Below are 18,329 nucleotides of genomic sequence, written 5' to 3' on the forward strand. Positions count from 1 at the left end.
AGAGGCTATTATTTTAAAATATAGTTATGTGAAAAAAGAAAGATAAATACATATTTACTGAATAAAGTAGAAATAATTCATATTGTTAACAATTTTGTTACAATATGCTTTTTGACATCATGAAAGTGTATAATCAAGAGTAGTATTTTGGTCAATCTGGACCTTAAACAGGAGAAACAGATTTTTGTGTTCCACTCTTGTATACACTGCTATGGTGAGATGTTGCATTTATTCAGATTTTTCATACTGTATCCATATTGATATTATATACTCAGGGATGTTGTAGTGACAGTTATTAAATGCTCAGTGTTTCCTACATTCCTTTTGTGGCCATTCCAGGATTTGTGACAATATTTGAATTGTTTTATAATTTTTTTATTATGTCTTTAATTTGAAACATATTGTTGCATACAAAAAAGGCAAATTGAAGAAATATTTTCTTAAAGCTGAAGCAATTTCTGATATGCCTCTTCAAAATTTAGAAAAGGCATATATTGGAAACAATTTTAATATTCATTTTCCCTCTTTCTTTTGTTTTCTTTTTTGGTTATTAATGTTTTGTTGAAAGGTTTTGTTGTAAAAGCAAGACATTATTGAAGTTAACAGAAAGGTACAAGCATTGTTCACAACTGATACTGTGCAATATGGATTGACAATCAGCAACATTATTTACTGGAAATTGATTAAGTCATTACCATTGGAAATCGCTCCTATGATTCCAATCCTTAAAAGAAATCATTGAAGTGATTGGTAATCGTTGATTGAACATTGTGACAAGATTCTGGAATGACTCTCTTTGACCTCATTGTGGTGTTAAAGTAACTTGTTCAAGTGATGACATACTACATAAAACTGTGTGTCTTCTAGGTTAAACTTAAAGGGACAGTACATAGATGGTTCTATGTGTTAAAAGTCATGCTTGAAATAATAATAATGCTGCGAAACTTATTCAAATTTATTTCTTGCTTTGATGTTGAGTCTACTCTAAAAAATCATAAGAAAAGTAAAAAGAAATAATTGGCCTGTACTTTATAACATACAACAGGTTCAGCCTTAGAAAGTTGATTTTTAAGACTAGTCCAAAGAACTAGTGGAAATACAGTTTGTAGCTAGTCCTGTTTGAACAAGATGAAAATGTTTACAATTGTTGCGTTTGCTGTCAGTTTTATTCATTTCCAGTTTGTAGCAAAATTGAAACATTGAGACCTGGTTCAGAATTTTTAGCTGTAAAATGCTACTCATGATGAGTTTATGACACACACCATCTTTGGATTTTGACTTGTCCTGGCATGAATTTCAAAGGCTGAAGGTTACCAAAGCTATAAAAAAACATATTACAGAGAAGATGAGAAAAACTGGTCACATTGGAACAAGTTTCTTCCATGCCATGTAGAAACCTGTTATTCATCTGAGTCTTATACTGCATCTTGACTTCATCAATGTTGGAATAAAATGTTCCCATTAACATGTTGCATCTCTGTGTTCTGTGTGTTGTGTGTTTCTTGATTCCTACACAGTAGAGAATAGCATAGACAGATTTTATCATTTGGAAGAATTTTTCTGAGCTAGGAGACCAGAGTTACATTTGTACAATGCTCTATCTCATTGAATGGCTGTTGATTAATAAAAAGGAACCTAATTCCTTATGAATAAGCTCTATGTTGAAATGAAACAGTAAACTTCTTCCAAATATTGAAATTGATTACACAGATGTTTAGATGTAGTGATATTGCATTCATGCATGAGTGTTACATAGGTATTTACATAGGTATGGTCATATCTTATTGAATACTGTTGTTGTTGAAGCTGAAATTCTTACTACATTTGAAAGTAACTGCTTGCTTTTTGTTTTCTGACATTAATTTTATGCTAGAATTGAAGGTAAAATGATTTACATCATCAATCAAATCAGATCAATTTCTAGGTAGATTCTATCTTGATGCAGGAGAAAAAACATAAGTACATACATGTTTTCCTTTGGAACTGTATTTAATAGTGGAAAATACTGTCTGTTTTTCTTTCAAGTTCTTTGAAATTTCAAACAAATCATTTTGACTTCTATCACAGGGCTTCAAGTCATGCTATCAAAGACACCATAGACAATACCCATACCTTGTCAGTTGTCCATCACAGTGACAGTTTGTTACTTTTGGTTTCAAATGAGTACTTGCACTTGCCTGATGTCATGGAAATGTCCCATATATGCCTCTACTACCCTAACATGCAATCAGTGGCTGGCTCAGCCAGACAGCTCATAAGAACACAATAGAATCAGTTTGTTGAATGCAAACATGAATAAAAGAAACAAGGTGTTTATATCCTTCGCATGAACAGATTAGTATTCTAGGAAGATGGTGAAACAGAGATTGGGTTAACATGATCCACCAGTGGGGCTTGTTCTTGTGGAGGATGGTGCTTTGATATATTGCGCAAGATGCTGCAGATCAAGAAAAACATGCATTACACAGGTCCTGAAATGCCAAGTGTTGTACAAGTTGCTTGCATGGTAGTTCCAGGTGCAGCTAATAAACCAATGGCTTTTTCCTCAGATGAATGACATGCCTTTTGTTAACTCAGGTTGTTATGTTGATAAGTTAAGCTTCAGATTACAATGGCATTCTGACGAAATACATCTAACCTATTTTAACTGCATATACATCCGTTTGTTCATGTTATGCAAAACCCTCTTTTCATTTCTTACTTACATGTTATGGGTGTTCCATAAGTATCTGAAACTGCAGTGTGCTTTGTGGTCTGAGGTGATGCAGATCAAAGTACAGAGTTGTGTCCTGTGGAGCTGCTGGTCTGAATTCACATTCACCCAAATCGGGATCCTTGACCTCTCAGTGCGATATGCATTCCAGAGCCCATTGTTTTCACCAAAACTCTACAACCTGTTTCATTTTTGGGCTTTACCTAACATTCTAGTGAAACATTCACATAGGTTATGAAGATGAGTTTAATGAGTAGTTATATGAGAGGATTCCATTAGCTACAGGACAATGCAGGACATGAATGTCCAAGAGTTGCATGCCTAAGGGTCAGAATCTGTTGGTTTGGGGATCCCAGATTTGCCTAATGATGGTACTTGGTCTGTCTGCCCCATAGCACTGCTTGAGGGATAAATGTACAAACTGTGTCAATTAGGTTGACAAGTGATAGAACTAAAATACTGTCCAATGTGGCAATTAACCCAAACTCCAGCACATATGCAGCTGAATATGCACATACTAGCGACATATCATACTTACATTACCTCATACACATGTTCTCTACCAGGTCCTACCTAAAAGGGCCCTTTGTTTTGTAAAATTTTGTTAGATTAGCTTTGTAGAATTTTGTAGGGTTTCTTATGCCTCTTTTGTAGCTAAACCACTTTGTTTTGCAAATTTTTGATAACTGAGAAGATGTTTAGTGCCCTGTATGTTTCAAACTGACAGGTACATGTGGGAGATTGCAGGAGCTCTTGGGACTTATGGAACATCCTCATGTTCATAAACACATTCGCATGTTCTTTCATTTCATTCTTCAAATAGTTGATCCATAACCTTCCTCAACAACATCCATCCTCCCTGTTCCTGCATGCAGTTCTATTATAAATTTTGTCCTATTTTGGAGAAGGCATTTAGCTACTTAACACACAACATGGATTGGATTGTATCAAAGTTTGCATTGAAGAACAAATAATTTCTGCAGTGGCTCCATGTTTTCTTCCATTATGGTGACCCCTCCTGACTTTGACAGTGGGACTGGAAAGCACAAGAAGATCCTGTACTGCACTGGATGGTGACCTATGTGACCCTTGACCTTCACAGAAGAAAATGATCATCATTATGGCCTATGTGACCTTTGACCTACATAACATAAGATGAACATCACTGACATCATCCTTGTCATTTGAAAGGAGGATGACCAGTGCTTTGACCACAGTGGGTAGTTACAGCGAAGGATGACTAATAATGTCACATCTGTGTTCTCAGTGGAGATGCAGGTACATGGTGGATACTATTCTCTTCATTATGATGTGGTATTGAGTAGTTAGAAGACAATACAACTGAATTAAGATATATCACTGACGTGATAATTGCCAGACAGACTTCAAACTCTTCAAAATGATGTTTTGAGGCAATTATGGCCACATTTCAACATCAACTTGCATTCCAAGTGTACTGACATATAGAACTCTGAAACTACTTGGTCAAAGATGAGCAGCATACTCCATGACGATGCTGGAAGCTAACGGTGACAACACACAGCCTCACAAGGAAAACATTTTGGGGGGGGACTTCTTGTGACAAGATGCTGACAACTTCTACAACAGAAATTAATGGTTCACATCTTGTGGAAGTGTCCAGTATCCAATATAAGAATCAATTCATTCAACTATGTTGGTTATAACTAATTGAAGCAATCTCTTTGTAGGTCTCCAGAGTAGCCCTAACCCTCCCCATTTCCATATATGTCAGTGATGAAATAAGGGATTTCTTGGTGATTACACTTTACAGTAACATGTGTGAGTCCAACTTCAATTCAGAATATATTGCATGGAACGTCAGTTGGAACAGCATACCCAATATGATAATCATACCTCAGTCCGTCAACCATCCAAACACTTTGATTCTTCACACAGTCTAGCTGTGTGTATGTCATCCCAAACCCTTGGAAGCCTTGTGTGACCATAACACAATCAAGTCATGCCCTGCATGGAATATCAGATCTGTCATAGCATCATGTATTACAAGTCAATAGCAACAATCTGGTACAAACTCTGTGGGATGAGCCTTTTGCATAGTTGTCAGTATATGACTGTCAATCTAAAGACTAAATGCATGGTACTGATCCTAGGACCTCCACCTATACACAGAGCATGTTCCACACTATAGTTAAGACACTGATAACCATCCTTCTTGTGGACAACCTAGGCCCACTTGGGACCACCTGCTTATGGATCACCTGCTTGGATTTACCTTCTCCCAGACAACCCTAAAGAAGTGATGTATTGTATAGTCGTGTGATCACATAGAACACAAACATATACCCTATGCAGCATGATAGATGAAGCAAGGTAGGTTCTACACTCACAGGATGTTGCATGAAAAGACCTGTAGGCATCACAGCCATGTAGGAACCATTCCACACTTGGTGTGCTAGGAGATTCTTGTGTGGAAAGGCATGACCGATTCCCAAGGATGCTGTGCACCTGTAATTCCTCACTGGATAGGCATGACGATTCCAAAGGATGTCCCTTGCAGATTGGAAGATGCAGCTTCAGCAAAGGATGTAGTCTTGCATGGTCACAGCGCACATGCATTAAGCACATGGAGCTTGCACTTATTGAGTTACCTCCCTTGTAGGACAATTTCTTGCGGGTATATGCTGTCACCACAGAGCATACAGATGACAGCACAAATGTGACCTTGAACTTGGGGGATGTCGTAGAGGTTCTCAACTCAACTCTTCAGACAGGCAACTGGCTGGTGAGGAAAACAACTGACAAGGAACAGGTGAGATTTCTACAGAAAATTGTAGCACTTTTGAACAGAAATATTAAGGTTTTATTGTTGATTCACACAATGTCATGAAACATCTGAAGCCTTCTTGATTTTACGCCACTTTTAGCAATATTCCAGCATTATTGCAACAGAGGCCACCAGAAATGGGCTTCACACATTGTACCATGTGGGGAAATGAACCTGTGCCTTCGTCACAACAAGCAAGTATTTTAACCACTAGGCAATCACACTGCCCCAGGTCTTCAAGAAAAACACACTATAAATATAGGATGTTGTAACAAAGAGTCAGAAAAAGTAATCTTTAAGATAAAAAATAAACCACTGGATGAAAAGAAGTATTCTATATGCATTATTGATGCAAAACTGTTTCACATGCTGATAAACTATGATGTTCCCAAAGAAAACTATGCATGATATTTGCTGATTATGCAAAACAAACTCTGTGATCAGTTATCCTCAATATTACATTCAGATTATAAAGATAAGAAGTGACACTCTCCAAAGATCAACTTGAACCGTAATTTTTCTGTACATTGTTTGGCGTAGCAATATTTGAGAGAAGTATTTTGAATGGAATATTTTTCTCGCCCAAGCTTCTGCTACACTCACTAAAATAAACACTAACAGTATCTTTTTCAATGAAAATGTTATTTAAAAACTTATGTTTATTGAAGAAGCATTAATAAAACAAATATAGCTATTTGTGCCTGAAATTGATAGTGTCAAAAAGATGATGTGGAGCAGCTACTGCTCACTGCATGTCTATGTGGTTAGTGTACCTAATGCTTCTCATGTATGGGGAATACATCAGCGGTACACAAAGCATAAACAGTATCTTTAAGCTTTTAACAGAAGTAGTACCATGTGCACCACTATGCTGGGAGGAACAGAAACACAAGATTACTGATATATTTTTGTTACAGTGGTTTTTTAATCAAATGATAATGATCATATTAACGCAGTGATGCTAATCACAGCATATGGGTCATGGATGGCCCAGATGCCAAATGCCCCACAAATCACAGTGCAGAGTTATGTCCCTTAGGCACTGTTGACTTGGAATGGTGGGAAACATCTGATAGGTTTACATGTACCATGTCTGAAGGAAGCAGGCGGGGCAGGTGCCCCCCCAGGATCCCCTCAATCTGCATCTACTATTGTATGCCATTGTACCCTGAAGTTCTGGATCACTTGTCTTGGTTAGTTATCAGCTGCCATGTTATGTTCCTGTAAAATTGTTGACTGATGTCAAACATTGATCCAGTGCCCCACTTGACTGTGTTGCAGGTAGCCTACATTCCTTCCTCCTCACTCAAGTGCCAGGATGTGCAGCTCTCCACACCAGAAGGTAGGATATTCAGGGAATACACATTACCACATTGTAGCAGATGAGCTTCATCGCTACTCTGATATGAGAACTTGTTACATCGTCTATAACGCCCACCAATTATTTGGACCCCATTGGTAGCGTTATAGCGAGCGATCACTGTATCTTGTTTCACAGAGAGGATGTGTAAGCAGTAAACCATTGGTTTGTCCAGGGTCTAGTGGTTGGACTGTATGGAGAACGGAAAGTTGATGCTTTGATCCCTGGCTGTGTCATACCAGATGTTAACAGATAGTATTTATTGTTACCCTGCCTGGCGCTTGACATTGAGGGGATAAAACAAGGAGTGATGAGTCTGGAGTCAGTCTCCTGTGTTTGAGTGGGATATCTCAGTAGGCTAGTACTGTAACACCAGAATACGTCCAGACCAGTACAAGCAGCCACACACACTCAAGCATTCATATTGTTATAATTTTGAACGTGACATTAAACCCCATATAAACATCACCTACAGGTAATTGTTATAATGCTGAAATATTGCTAACCATGGTGTAAGACAGGGTTCACACAGATGGTACTGAACCACAAAAAAACCAAACTGATTGAATACATTTATACTTCATGAAGAAATTGTCTGTTAAGTTTAATACTGACTGGTTTCTGTAGAAACAAATGGCAGTGCACGTCGCCGTGAGCGCAAACTGTCCAGATCTCCCAGTCAGAGGTCGACTGAAATAGAGCCAGGTGACACATCCGACGATGAAGGCCATTTCAGCCTTAGAGAAGTAAGTTCTTCACCTGCTGTGTCATACTTACCTCACAAGTCAAGGTCAGAAGGGGAGACAATTCTTAATCTACTACTTTACATTATTTCTTCCTCTTTTGTAATTATTTATTTGTAATGTCATACTACTTGCATCAAATTTGATTTGGGGATACTGAAAATATCCAATTCAGGTATAGCTGTCAATCATATGTATCTCATAAAACTAAATGTAAGCAACAATTAAGCAGCAGTAGAATTGTCTCCTTGAAACTAATATGCATCTTATATATCTTCACTGCAATTTTATTTTATATATCTCAACATGCTTCAAGTGTCTTGTATGAGGCTTGCTTTTGTGTTTACCTATATATTATGCTTCTTATTCACTGTTTGTGTCTGAGGTAGTGTCTGCTGTATATATTCACATAGCCCTATTTCTCTTTTGTTAATTCATCTTCTTTAACTTAATGCATGAAATTATCTTTCTTTTATTTTAGCACTGTATTCTAGAAAGAGCTTGACCCTATGTTTTGCAGGGTCAATAACAATTGTCCATACTCACATCAGTGCTCTCTATGCTAAATATTCTCAAGTCATCATAATTCTCCAAAATGATTTAATGATATCCTTTATTTTGCCAGCATATATTTTTCCTGAAAAGTATACATGTGACCACGGAGTCCGAAGTAAGTGTTCAATGTGGAGGTAAAATTGTTGTACCCCTCAGTTAATCCAGGTTTATACCCTGCACATGCAGTTAGTAATTACGGGAATACATTCTTGGCCCCTATATGTCCATTTTTAAGTAAAATGTTTTGTTTTGTTGAGATATCTGAAACAAAGGTAAACATCACATGAACAAGTGAATGTGTTTTCATGGTGATGTCAACAACGTTATTGCTGTATTGACATCTAAAACTAAAGATCCTGACATATTTTATATCCATATTTTATGATGAGAAATGATACAAATTCTAAATCTAAATGTTGATTCCGTTTCGGTATCATGAGAGGGATGTTTTGTGGCCCTCACAATAGATATATCAAAGGCACTGACTATTAATTATTTTTACTTTTTTACTAGCTGTGTGCATTTTTACTGGAAAATACCTGTCGGAGGTAGGGGAAATAACAAAAACAATTTATTTTTTTGGATGAGAGCCTAAAAAGCACAACAGTAGCATTTAGTAATGTAAACCTGATGAATCAAGCAGGAATACTCTTGTGCATCTATGCATCCTATCAATTTCAGGAATAACAGCAAACTTTATTTTGACTGCCCTGTTTAATATGTCAACTTCAGTGGGTCCTTGTTTAGAAAATATTTTTATGGTGTGATATGCTATCAGCTTAACAGCGATATAAAAAAAGGAGCAAATTCGGAATTATATTTTTTCCAATTCTACAAAATTTATAGAGGGCGGATCTGTAAAGCAAGTATTAAAAAAGTATAGCCTCAGGGTAAGCGAACTGGGGTTTTCTTTTCAGTCACTGCGTCAGATCATACAATTTGTTTGCAATCTAGATGAGATTTTCTAGTGCAAGGTAGTGAAAACTGTATGTAGCATAGATGCATGTTCACATGGCCTAAATACCACTTTCATTAATACTCATTAAAAGTTCATTATATGACTCGTGAAAGTGGTAAAAGATCACAAAACAGTAATGTTAGGCCACAACAAACTAGTAATTTCTTCTTCAGATTCATTTCACAGAAGGTGAGATTTGTTTTGTAAGTAACAACATTTAGTAACTCACCAGTTGATGAAATACTACCAATTGAATTTCCTGAGAAATGTCTTTTGACTCTGACTAATGTAACAAATGTTATATTTGGGATAACACTTACTTAGTAATGTACAGATTCCGGGGATTCGAACCCACTCTGCCAGAGTGAGGCAACTAATCACCAACACACAAAGTCAGTTATCTCACCAACTTAGCTACCAAAGCTTCCACAAAAATGAAAGTCTGACAACTGGTAGTCTAGATCACATACTTTGTGTACCCCTCTGACAAATGTAAATTGGCATGGCACTCATGACCGAAAGCTATGAACACAAAATGCCCTTTGGAAAGTATTCAAATGTAACAAATGTTGTATTTGGGACAACACTTTCTTAGGAAAGTACAGTTTCAAGTACCTTTTGGGGTTGAGTCTCATCCGGGTTTCGAACCCACACTCTCAGAGTGAGGCACCAGAGTGCCAGAGTGAGTTATTATGACCATCACCTTTGGTGGTCAATGTAAGTTATATGTACCTAATTATATTTATCCAATCATGTTCAGAAAATTACAACTCAAATTATCATTTCTGTAAAGTGAAAAAAAGGTTGATAACTGTCTGAAGAAGCAATAGTTAATTTGTTGTTGACTTACGTGTTTATTATATCCTACATTATGATCACTCATCATTTATTTCAAGTACTTCAAACAATGTCTACAGCTATAATGTATCATCCTTTTGCTGAACCTTATTAGTGCGAATATTAAAACAAGAGAGGTAGAAATAATCTTTACAACTGAGGATGTCAGTTTGCATTTACTTACAAGGATGAAACCTCCGGATAAAGACATTTATTTGTGTTGAAATAGGGAATGTTTATTTGGAACACAAATTAATAGGTGAAAAAATGAGATTTGTTGTTTTACTAGACATATCTATTTCATGTTCATTGTTTGTTAGTGTATACACTGTATACACATTGTTATGCTACATTCCAGGGCTTCCCAGTGTATGTTGTGATAGCTGACTATGCCCCTGGCGAGAGTGAGACAGACTCGCTCCGTCTCAGCGAGGGGCAGTTTGTGGAGGTACTGGACATGCAGAGGCCGGACAGATGGCTGGTCAGGACAAAACCTACCAAGACCAGTCCTGCCAAAGAAGGTGAGACATTGGTTAAGACTAAACTCACCCATACCAAACCCTTTAAGACAGTACTGCCAAAGAAAGTGAGACATTGGTTAAGACTAAACTCACCCATACCAAACCCTTTAAGACAGTACTGCCAAAGAAGGTGAGACATTGGTTAAGACTAAACTCACCCATACCAAACCCTTTAAGACAGTACTGCCAAAGAAGGTGAGACACTGGTTAAGACTAAACTCACCCATACCAAACCCTTTAAGACAGTACTGCCAAAGAAGGTGAGACATTGGTTAAGACTAAACTCACCCATACCAAACCCTTTAAGACAGTCCTGTTAAAGAAGGTGAGACATTGGTTAAGACTGAACTCACCCATACCGAACCCTTTAAGAAAAGGAAGGTAAGACATTGGTTAAGACTGAACTCACCAATACAGAACCCTTTAAGACAGTCCTGGCAAAGAAGATGAGACACTGGTTAAGACTGAACTCACCAATACCGAACCCTTTAAGACAGTCCTGTCAAAGAAGGTGAGACATTGGTTAAGACTAAACTCAGCAATACCGAACCCTTTAAGACAGTACTGCCAAAGAAGGTGAGACATTGGTTAAGACTTAACTCACCCATACCAAACCCTTTAAGACAGTACTGCCAAAGAAGGTGAGACATTGGTTAAGACTAAACTCACCCATACCAAACCCTTTAAGACAGTCCTGTCAAAGAAGGTGAGACATTGGTTAAGACTGAACTCACCCATACCGAACCCTTTAAGAAAAGGAAGGTAAGACATTGGTTAAGACTGAACTCACCAATACAGAACCCTTTAAGACAGTCCTGGCAAAGAAGGTGAGACACTGGTTAAGACTGAACTCACCAATACTGAACCCTTTAAGACAGTCCTGGCAAAGACGGTGAGACACTGGTTAAGACCCACCAAGACCATTTTGGTAAAGAAGTTTGGATATTTTGTTAAGGAAACCCACCAAGCCATTTTAGTATTATAAAAACCTATTGTTGTTTTTATGGTCCTTTCCAAAACTGTATCGTTCAATACCCTTCTTAAGTTCTGCGAATGTTCCTGTCCTTTCAAGACAATGAAATATTCACCTAAGTGTAATCTATAAATGATTTTCTTCAGGATGGGTACCATCTGCATATTTGAACCTGAAAATGCTGGGCAGCACAGTAACCAAGAGGTCCACAACAGAACAGTTCCGTGAGGAGATCATTCAGATCTCAAACAAACAGCAGGAGTCTCTTCTCAAGAGGAGGTAACTCTTTGAGCACATCTATATAATTTTTTGTTTGAGTTTAATGCCAGTCTTGATGTACATGTATATATCCCTTTTTCAGGAATTTGGAAATGAATGATACTTTAAATTGTATGGTCTTTATTTTTTGTTCTCTTATTTACAATTTATGAAACAACAACTTGTTGCTAATAACTGATATCAACTACTATTTTGTTAATTGGTAACACTCATACTATTTAGAGTTTCATGTCATTGTGAGAACTAGAGCTTCATAACAAGAAATAATTCATTCATGAATATACAGAAAGGATTATCACATTTTTTTACCTGCCCTAAGTACTTGTCCATATTTCTTCCTGATCCAAATATTCCCCCAGTTTGTCATGGAAGTTACACAAATATTTGTATCATGCCAAAATTGTACATAGAATTCATGCAAGTCCCTGTAAACCTGTTTCTAGCAACACGTCTCTGTGTTTCTCTGGTCCTTTGCCCTCTATGATAACCAACAGTTACACAGAATAATATTTCAAGATAGCGTAATGTTTAGATGGATATATAGAGATGGCATTAAATTTTCAGTTCCTGTATCTACACTTGGCAGTCATGATGATGGTGATGTACACTGCAATCTCATCTAAAACTGATATTTTACTCTGTTTTGATATCTTACTATGTGAATGTCTGACAAGAAGTTTGCAGTAGATGAAGCCAGAACAACTTTGATCACTAATTCAAAATGGATGATGTGTGGGTTCTTGAACCAATCAGATGTTAGCTTTATATATATGAATATTCCTTTGATGGTATTTCTCTTCTGGTAGCAGACATCTTGGTGCTCATTAATAACATGGCATACATAATATCCACAACCATATAATGGTGTGACTTTATTATTTACATTCAGAACTTGTTATTTTAGTTCTTTTTCGAGATACAGAAATGAGATGTACTGGTCTGACTGCTTAAGCCACTCATACTGATAATTTAGAAGCCTTGACATTGATTGGCCAATCAGAAAGTGCACCTGATATGACCCATGGAAGGGGTGTCGGGTCTTCAAGCAGAGAGGTATCCCATCAGAGCAAAAGATCGGATTTAAATGAGACTGATGTACATTGCCTCAGCTTTGTAGACATGTAGATCATGGAGTCTTGCTGTGACCTTCTTTATTGTGATTATAGGGATCCTGATGACTTTCCATTGTGAGTAGCAGTTATCTGCCCTTGGCTTGCTCTTCTTTATAGAGAGACTTAGATTGTTGGGATAACAATCATTTGGTTATAACATTTCAGAATATCGTTGTCTTATATTTCTTTCAATAAGTGTCCAAATTGTTGAAAATTATCATTCAATCTTGATATCTGATGATTGGTTTAAACAACTGAAAATGCTATGCTAAATGTCATTTTGTTTGAATTTTCATTATATTTGGACATTATTTTGCTTGATTTCCTCTTCTGTTTAAACTGAGTAGAAGTTATTTGTTCATATTCTTCTACTAGGCCACCTTTTAGCATTAATATGCTAGAAATGTATTCTTTTCTCATTTTCTTTACATTAGCATGGGTATGGGTAGATTTGTTTGACAACTGCCTTGTTTTGAACTTTACTTTTTTTCAGTTTGGTGTGCAAAAGTTAATTTAAGTTTTTGTCACAAACAGTTAGAGTTACATTTGAAGAAATTATTGCAACAGCTAGTCATTGTTTAGTTTGTATTTATTACAGGACTAATTTCATATATTCCTGCTGACTTCTCGTATTTAACTGGTTCCACTGCTGGGCTGCGCAGAAAGCTTTTGGCACTAGGCCGATCATGCATCTGCATCCACATTGCTATCTGTATTACAGAATACAAAGATGTCATGTTACACCTCGAAAGTCCCCAGACAAAATCTGAGTAATTGTGACAAACGCCTCTGGTTACATGAATTGTTGCTAGAGCAATTTAAGTTTCATAAAACAAACTGCATGGACATCACCAATTTTGTTCTGTAATTTAACACCTAATTTTCGTCCAGTGGCAGCCAACCAGAAATCTACTTGTTAGCATAGACAGTAGCCCAGTCTGTCACGAACCTTCACGCTATCTTGCTGACATGTATAACTTCTTACATCATCACATCCTGCTCACATGGTTGGTCCAACTCACTTGTATCATGGCCAAATCCTTGCTGACATTTATAACTTCTTACATCATCACATCCTGCTGACATGGTTGGTCCAGCTCACTGATATCATGGCCAAATCCTTGCTGACATTTATAACCTATTATATCATTACATCCTGCTGACATGGTTTGTCCAACTCACTTATATCATGGCCAAATCCTTGCTGACATTTATAACCTATTATATCATTACATCCTGCTGACATGGTTGGTCCAACTCACTGATATCATGGCCAACTCCTTGCTGACATTTATAACTGTCCTCTCAAGCAATTACAAAAGATGTTGCTAACATGGGCAGTGCATCTCCTAGCTGTGCTAGGACCTTATGATTGTGGGTTTGAATGGGTGCCTGGATAAATCATGATTAAGATTCTAGGTTTTCAACAAGGTTTGTGCTCATGGGTTTCATGAAAGTGGTAAACATCAAAGATTTGCATCCCTTATGTCTCATTAAGATTCAAATGACATCAACAATGTCACCCAGATGACGTAAGCTTTACACTGGTGTGAAGTGATATTTGCACAAGAGCACATACAATTTATATGATCTCGGTTATTTCTAACCCTATGGGCAATAAATAGAGATTATTTGACGACCATGTGTGTCTTCATACTCCATTTACGAAAAAAGTGTCAGAGTTCTTGCATTATTCAAAAGAGTGTGAGGGTAATACATGAATACTTACACGAGTTTTGCAAAATCACTTTCACACACATGCAGTGTAGTAATTTCGTAATTACACATCGTGTCTTAATTCTATTGAGCTCCCCTTTAGCAAAGTGCACTGATCCTGACCACTGTCTTAGAAAACCACAATTGTGGAATGACAGCAAATGTTTTCAGCTATGATGGTTCTAGTGTGACATCATTACTACCTTATATCACAATAACATTTGAATGACATCAACAATGTGCATGTTCCAGCAATACATTGGTGCGCTTGAAGTGGTATTTGCACTAGTGCACATACAATTTTTATGAAATTGGTTATTTCTGACTCCATGGGTAATAAACTGACTGATTAGAGCACAATGTCACTTACTGATGTTGATTTGTCATATGCCTTTGCTGATGCATGAAGCTCTAGAAGATGGTCTCATATGGGTTGCAGGTATGCTGTGACGGAACTCCTGGAAACGGAACGAGAGTACATCCGGCACCTGGATCACCTCATCACGGACTACTGTCAGAGGCTTGGGGAGAAGGACACCCCAGAAGTCCTCAAGAACAAGAAGGATGTCATCTTTGCTAATGTTAAACAGATCCATAAGTTTCATGATGAGTAAGTAGAAATGTCATGAATTAGAATTATGTACATGACATAAAAAACAAATCAAAGGACCAGAAATGATAAGGATCCTTTTGCACACTGAATCTCCATGATTCAAGAAACATTAGAAATTATTAGAAAAGTTGTCAGATGTGTTCATATGAAAGAGAACTAGACTATGTTCATTTAAGCACTTGCATGTTTTGGAATTAAAACAACACTGGATGTATAGGTAATTTTTCGAAAAGGCAGATTTTAGTGTATTAGTGATACGTTTCTCTAGTATTTAGACATGAGCAAGTGTTTCACCCAAGCAGATTTAGAGATGACCTAGAGATGTAGACAAACATTTGTTTAAGAATTCATCTTGGGTCATGGAACTACTCATAGATTTTTTCTTGAAGTTGGAAAAAATCTTTTTCATTGATTTTATCAATTCTTATGTACATGAAGAAGACAACATGCAAATAATATAAAAGAAAAAAGGGCTAGGTGTCAATCACTTGAACAGTATTAAGACAGATATTTTCCATAAACATAAAATTTGACATTTCCAGTGACACAAAAAAATCGTCCCTTATACTACCTCGTCCTTTGTACATATTTGGTGTTTGTTTATAAAAGATTTTCATGCATCAAAATGGACATGCACTCTACCTACATACATGTACTCATAATTCAGATAGAATTGTCTCCCTTATTGCACAAACTGATGGAAATGGCATAACATGTAATGTATACTGATACATGGCATACAGTGACAACCTATTGGTAAGCAGTTGTGGCTGGTTGAGCTCAGTGAACTATCTACCAAAGTGAAAGCAACATAGTTTGCAAAAAATCTCTTTGTAAACTGAAGACCTCAGACAAATATACAGACTAAGTAAATATAGATGGGCAAATTGTTATTGTTTCCTGACAAGATATTTGGATTAATTTTATCTCCTCGAGCTGAAAGGCATGGTTTATCCCGTCTTTTAAAATGCTGCTGAGTTACTTGCCTTAGTCATGCCGGGATTCTATGGTTATGTGTTTGAATCCCTGATTGGCCCTGTTTATGTGCATGCACGTCTCACTATAAGTGCAACAATCTTGGATGTGACATTAAACTCCATTTCACCTCACCTTACCTGTTTATGATCCTTGGTTTGTGACACAGTACCTGTGCTCATGGGTTTCACCAATGTGGTACACATCTCTAAGACTTGCTTACTGTTGGTCTAGCCTCCCACATCAAGCTAACATACAGTCAAGTGTGAGATAACCGAGAATACCAAAGTTATGTATGACCAAACTCAATCCCTCACTCACTCTTGGTATTCACGGAAGTAGTAGACCAACCTCTCTTTGGGTTTTTCTTCCGGCTCAACAAACTCTGATACATCTGAGCTTCTGTTGAAAACAACATTAAAACAAACTCACTCACTCATATAGCTGTGAATATTTTATGTCTGTTTGCATCAGTAACTGCCATATGAACCTTGTTTTCAGGGTGTTCCTGCAGGACCTCTGTGCATGCGCTGCTATACCATCTTATGTTGGAGCAGTTTTCTTGAAAAAGGTAACAAGAGCCTAATCATTATAAACACATAATTTGTTCTTCATAATGTTCATTCTCAATGATAATTTGAATTTGAAATACAAAATATCATTTAAGTTTGTATAAAGTAGGACATTGTAAAGCAATAGCTTAACACATTATTTTTGTGTTTTCCTGGTTCAGCGTGATGAGTTTATGCAGTATGTTGAGTACCTGTTTCCGAGGGAGACTGCTGAATACTTTCTGGAAACAGAGGAAGCTCGTCTCTTCTTGAAGGTTTGTGCCATGTTATTAGTTATTTCCAGGGACATTATTAATTATCTAATGGAGCAAACATCTAGGTTTCTAAAAATCACACAAAGAATATGTGTTATATTAAGTCTTGTATAATGAGGATATAATTTCAAAAGACAAAAAGAAACACAGAAAAAATGAAACAAATAATTTTGATATCAAGATTTTGGAGGACTTACGCTTTGCCTAAATGGTAATGACTGTTGTCCTCTGAGTGAAGTTTTGAGTGAACTGTTGTGTTGGATACCTGTCTACATGCTGGTGATATGGATACCTGTCTACATGCTGGTGATATTTTCCTCCTCAGAAATACAGTGCAAGCATCAAGGACACGGAGACAGCACTGAAGGCACACCTGTTGAAGCCGGTGGAGAGACTGGCTGCCTACAAGTCATTCCTCCAGGTCAGTGGACTGTCTGCATGATCATTCATGGCCTGATAGGTGTGGCCATAGTCTAGATTGGCTAGTGTCATAAAATCTAACCTTAGGACTATACTAGAAAGTGTCCTAGGCAGTGTCCTAATTGTCATCCTTTGAAAGATCCTGGTTGGAATCCTTTGGAGTGTCCTGGGTATTGCCTTTGACAGTTTCCTAGTTGTTGTCGTTTGTAATGTCCTTGTGTGTTCCTTGGGAGAGTCCTGGATAGTGCCTTTGATAGTTTCCTAATTGTTGTCCTATGTAATGTCCTTGTGTGTTCCTTGGGAAAGTCCTGGATATTGCCTTTGACAGTTTCCTAGTTGTTGTCCTATGTAATGTCCTAGTGTGTTCCTTGGGAGTGGATATTGCCTTTGATAGTTTCCTAATTGTTGTCCTATGTAATGTCCTTGTGTGTTCCTTGGGAGAGTCCTGGATATTGCCTTTGATAGTTTCCTAATTGTTGTCCTATGTAATGTCCTTGTGTGTTCCTTGGGAGAGTCCTGGATATTGCCTTTGACAGTTTCCTAATTGTTGTCCTATGTAATGTCCTAGTGTGTTCCTTGGGAGTGGATAGTGCCTTTGACAGTTTCCTAGTTGTTGTCGTTTGTAATGTCCTTGTGTGTTCCTTAGGAGAGTCCTGGATAGTGCCTTTGATAGTTTCCTAGTTGTTGTCCTATGTAATGTCCTTGTGTGTTCCTTGGGAGAGTCCTGGATAGTGCCTTTGATAGTTTCCTAATTGTTGTCCTATGTAATGTCCTTGTGTGTTCCTTGGGAGAGTCCTGGATAGTGCCTTTGATAGTTTCCTAGTTGTTGTCCTATGTAATGTCCTTGTGTGTTCCTTGGGAGAGTCCTGGATATTGCCTTTGACAGTTTCCTAGTTGTTGTCCTATGTAATGTCCTTGTGTG

The 18,329-nt window shown here is 37.4% G+C and overlaps 1 protein-coding gene across 7 annotated transcripts in view; it reads left to right on the forward strand.

Annotated features, from left to right (window-relative positions):
- The window catches only part of LOC139473414 (protein Obscurin-like), a 141,558-nt gene that overhangs the window by 35,893 nt on the left and 87,336 nt on the right, over positions 1 to 18,329 (forward strand). For 5 of the 7 annotated variants that reach the window (XM_071255977.1, XM_071255979.1, XM_071255983.1 and 2 more), the window contains exons 8-18: positions 5,355 to 5,504; positions 6,801 to 6,861; positions 7,507 to 7,625; positions 8,248 to 8,292; positions 10,331 to 10,493; positions 11,613 to 11,745; positions 12,912 to 12,932; positions 15,013 to 15,183; positions 16,663 to 16,732; positions 16,895 to 16,987; positions 17,313 to 17,408. In XM_071255977.1, the coding sequence (XP_071112078.1) occupies positions 5,355 to 5,504; positions 6,801 to 6,861; positions 7,507 to 7,625; positions 8,248 to 8,292; positions 10,331 to 10,493; positions 11,613 to 11,745; positions 12,912 to 12,932; positions 15,013 to 15,183; positions 16,663 to 16,732; positions 16,895 to 16,987; positions 17,313 to 17,408 (1,122 nt within the window). The remainder of the gene's footprint in view (positions 1 to 5,354; positions 5,505 to 6,800; positions 6,862 to 7,506; positions 7,626 to 8,247; positions 8,293 to 10,330; positions 10,494 to 11,612; positions 11,746 to 12,911; positions 12,933 to 15,012; positions 15,184 to 16,662; positions 16,733 to 16,894; positions 16,988 to 17,312; positions 17,409 to 18,329) is intronic. The other 2 variants (XM_071255980.1, XM_071255984.1) reach the window with 2 other exon arrangements.

Source organism: Haliotis cracherodii, unplaced genomic scaffold, assembly GCF_022045235.1.
Source record: "Haliotis cracherodii isolate W230 unplaced genomic scaffold, xgHalCrac1.p SCAF_29, whole genome shotgun sequence".
Lineage (NCBI taxonomy): Eukaryota > Metazoa > Mollusca > Gastropoda > Lepetellida > Haliotidae > Haliotis > Haliotis cracherodii.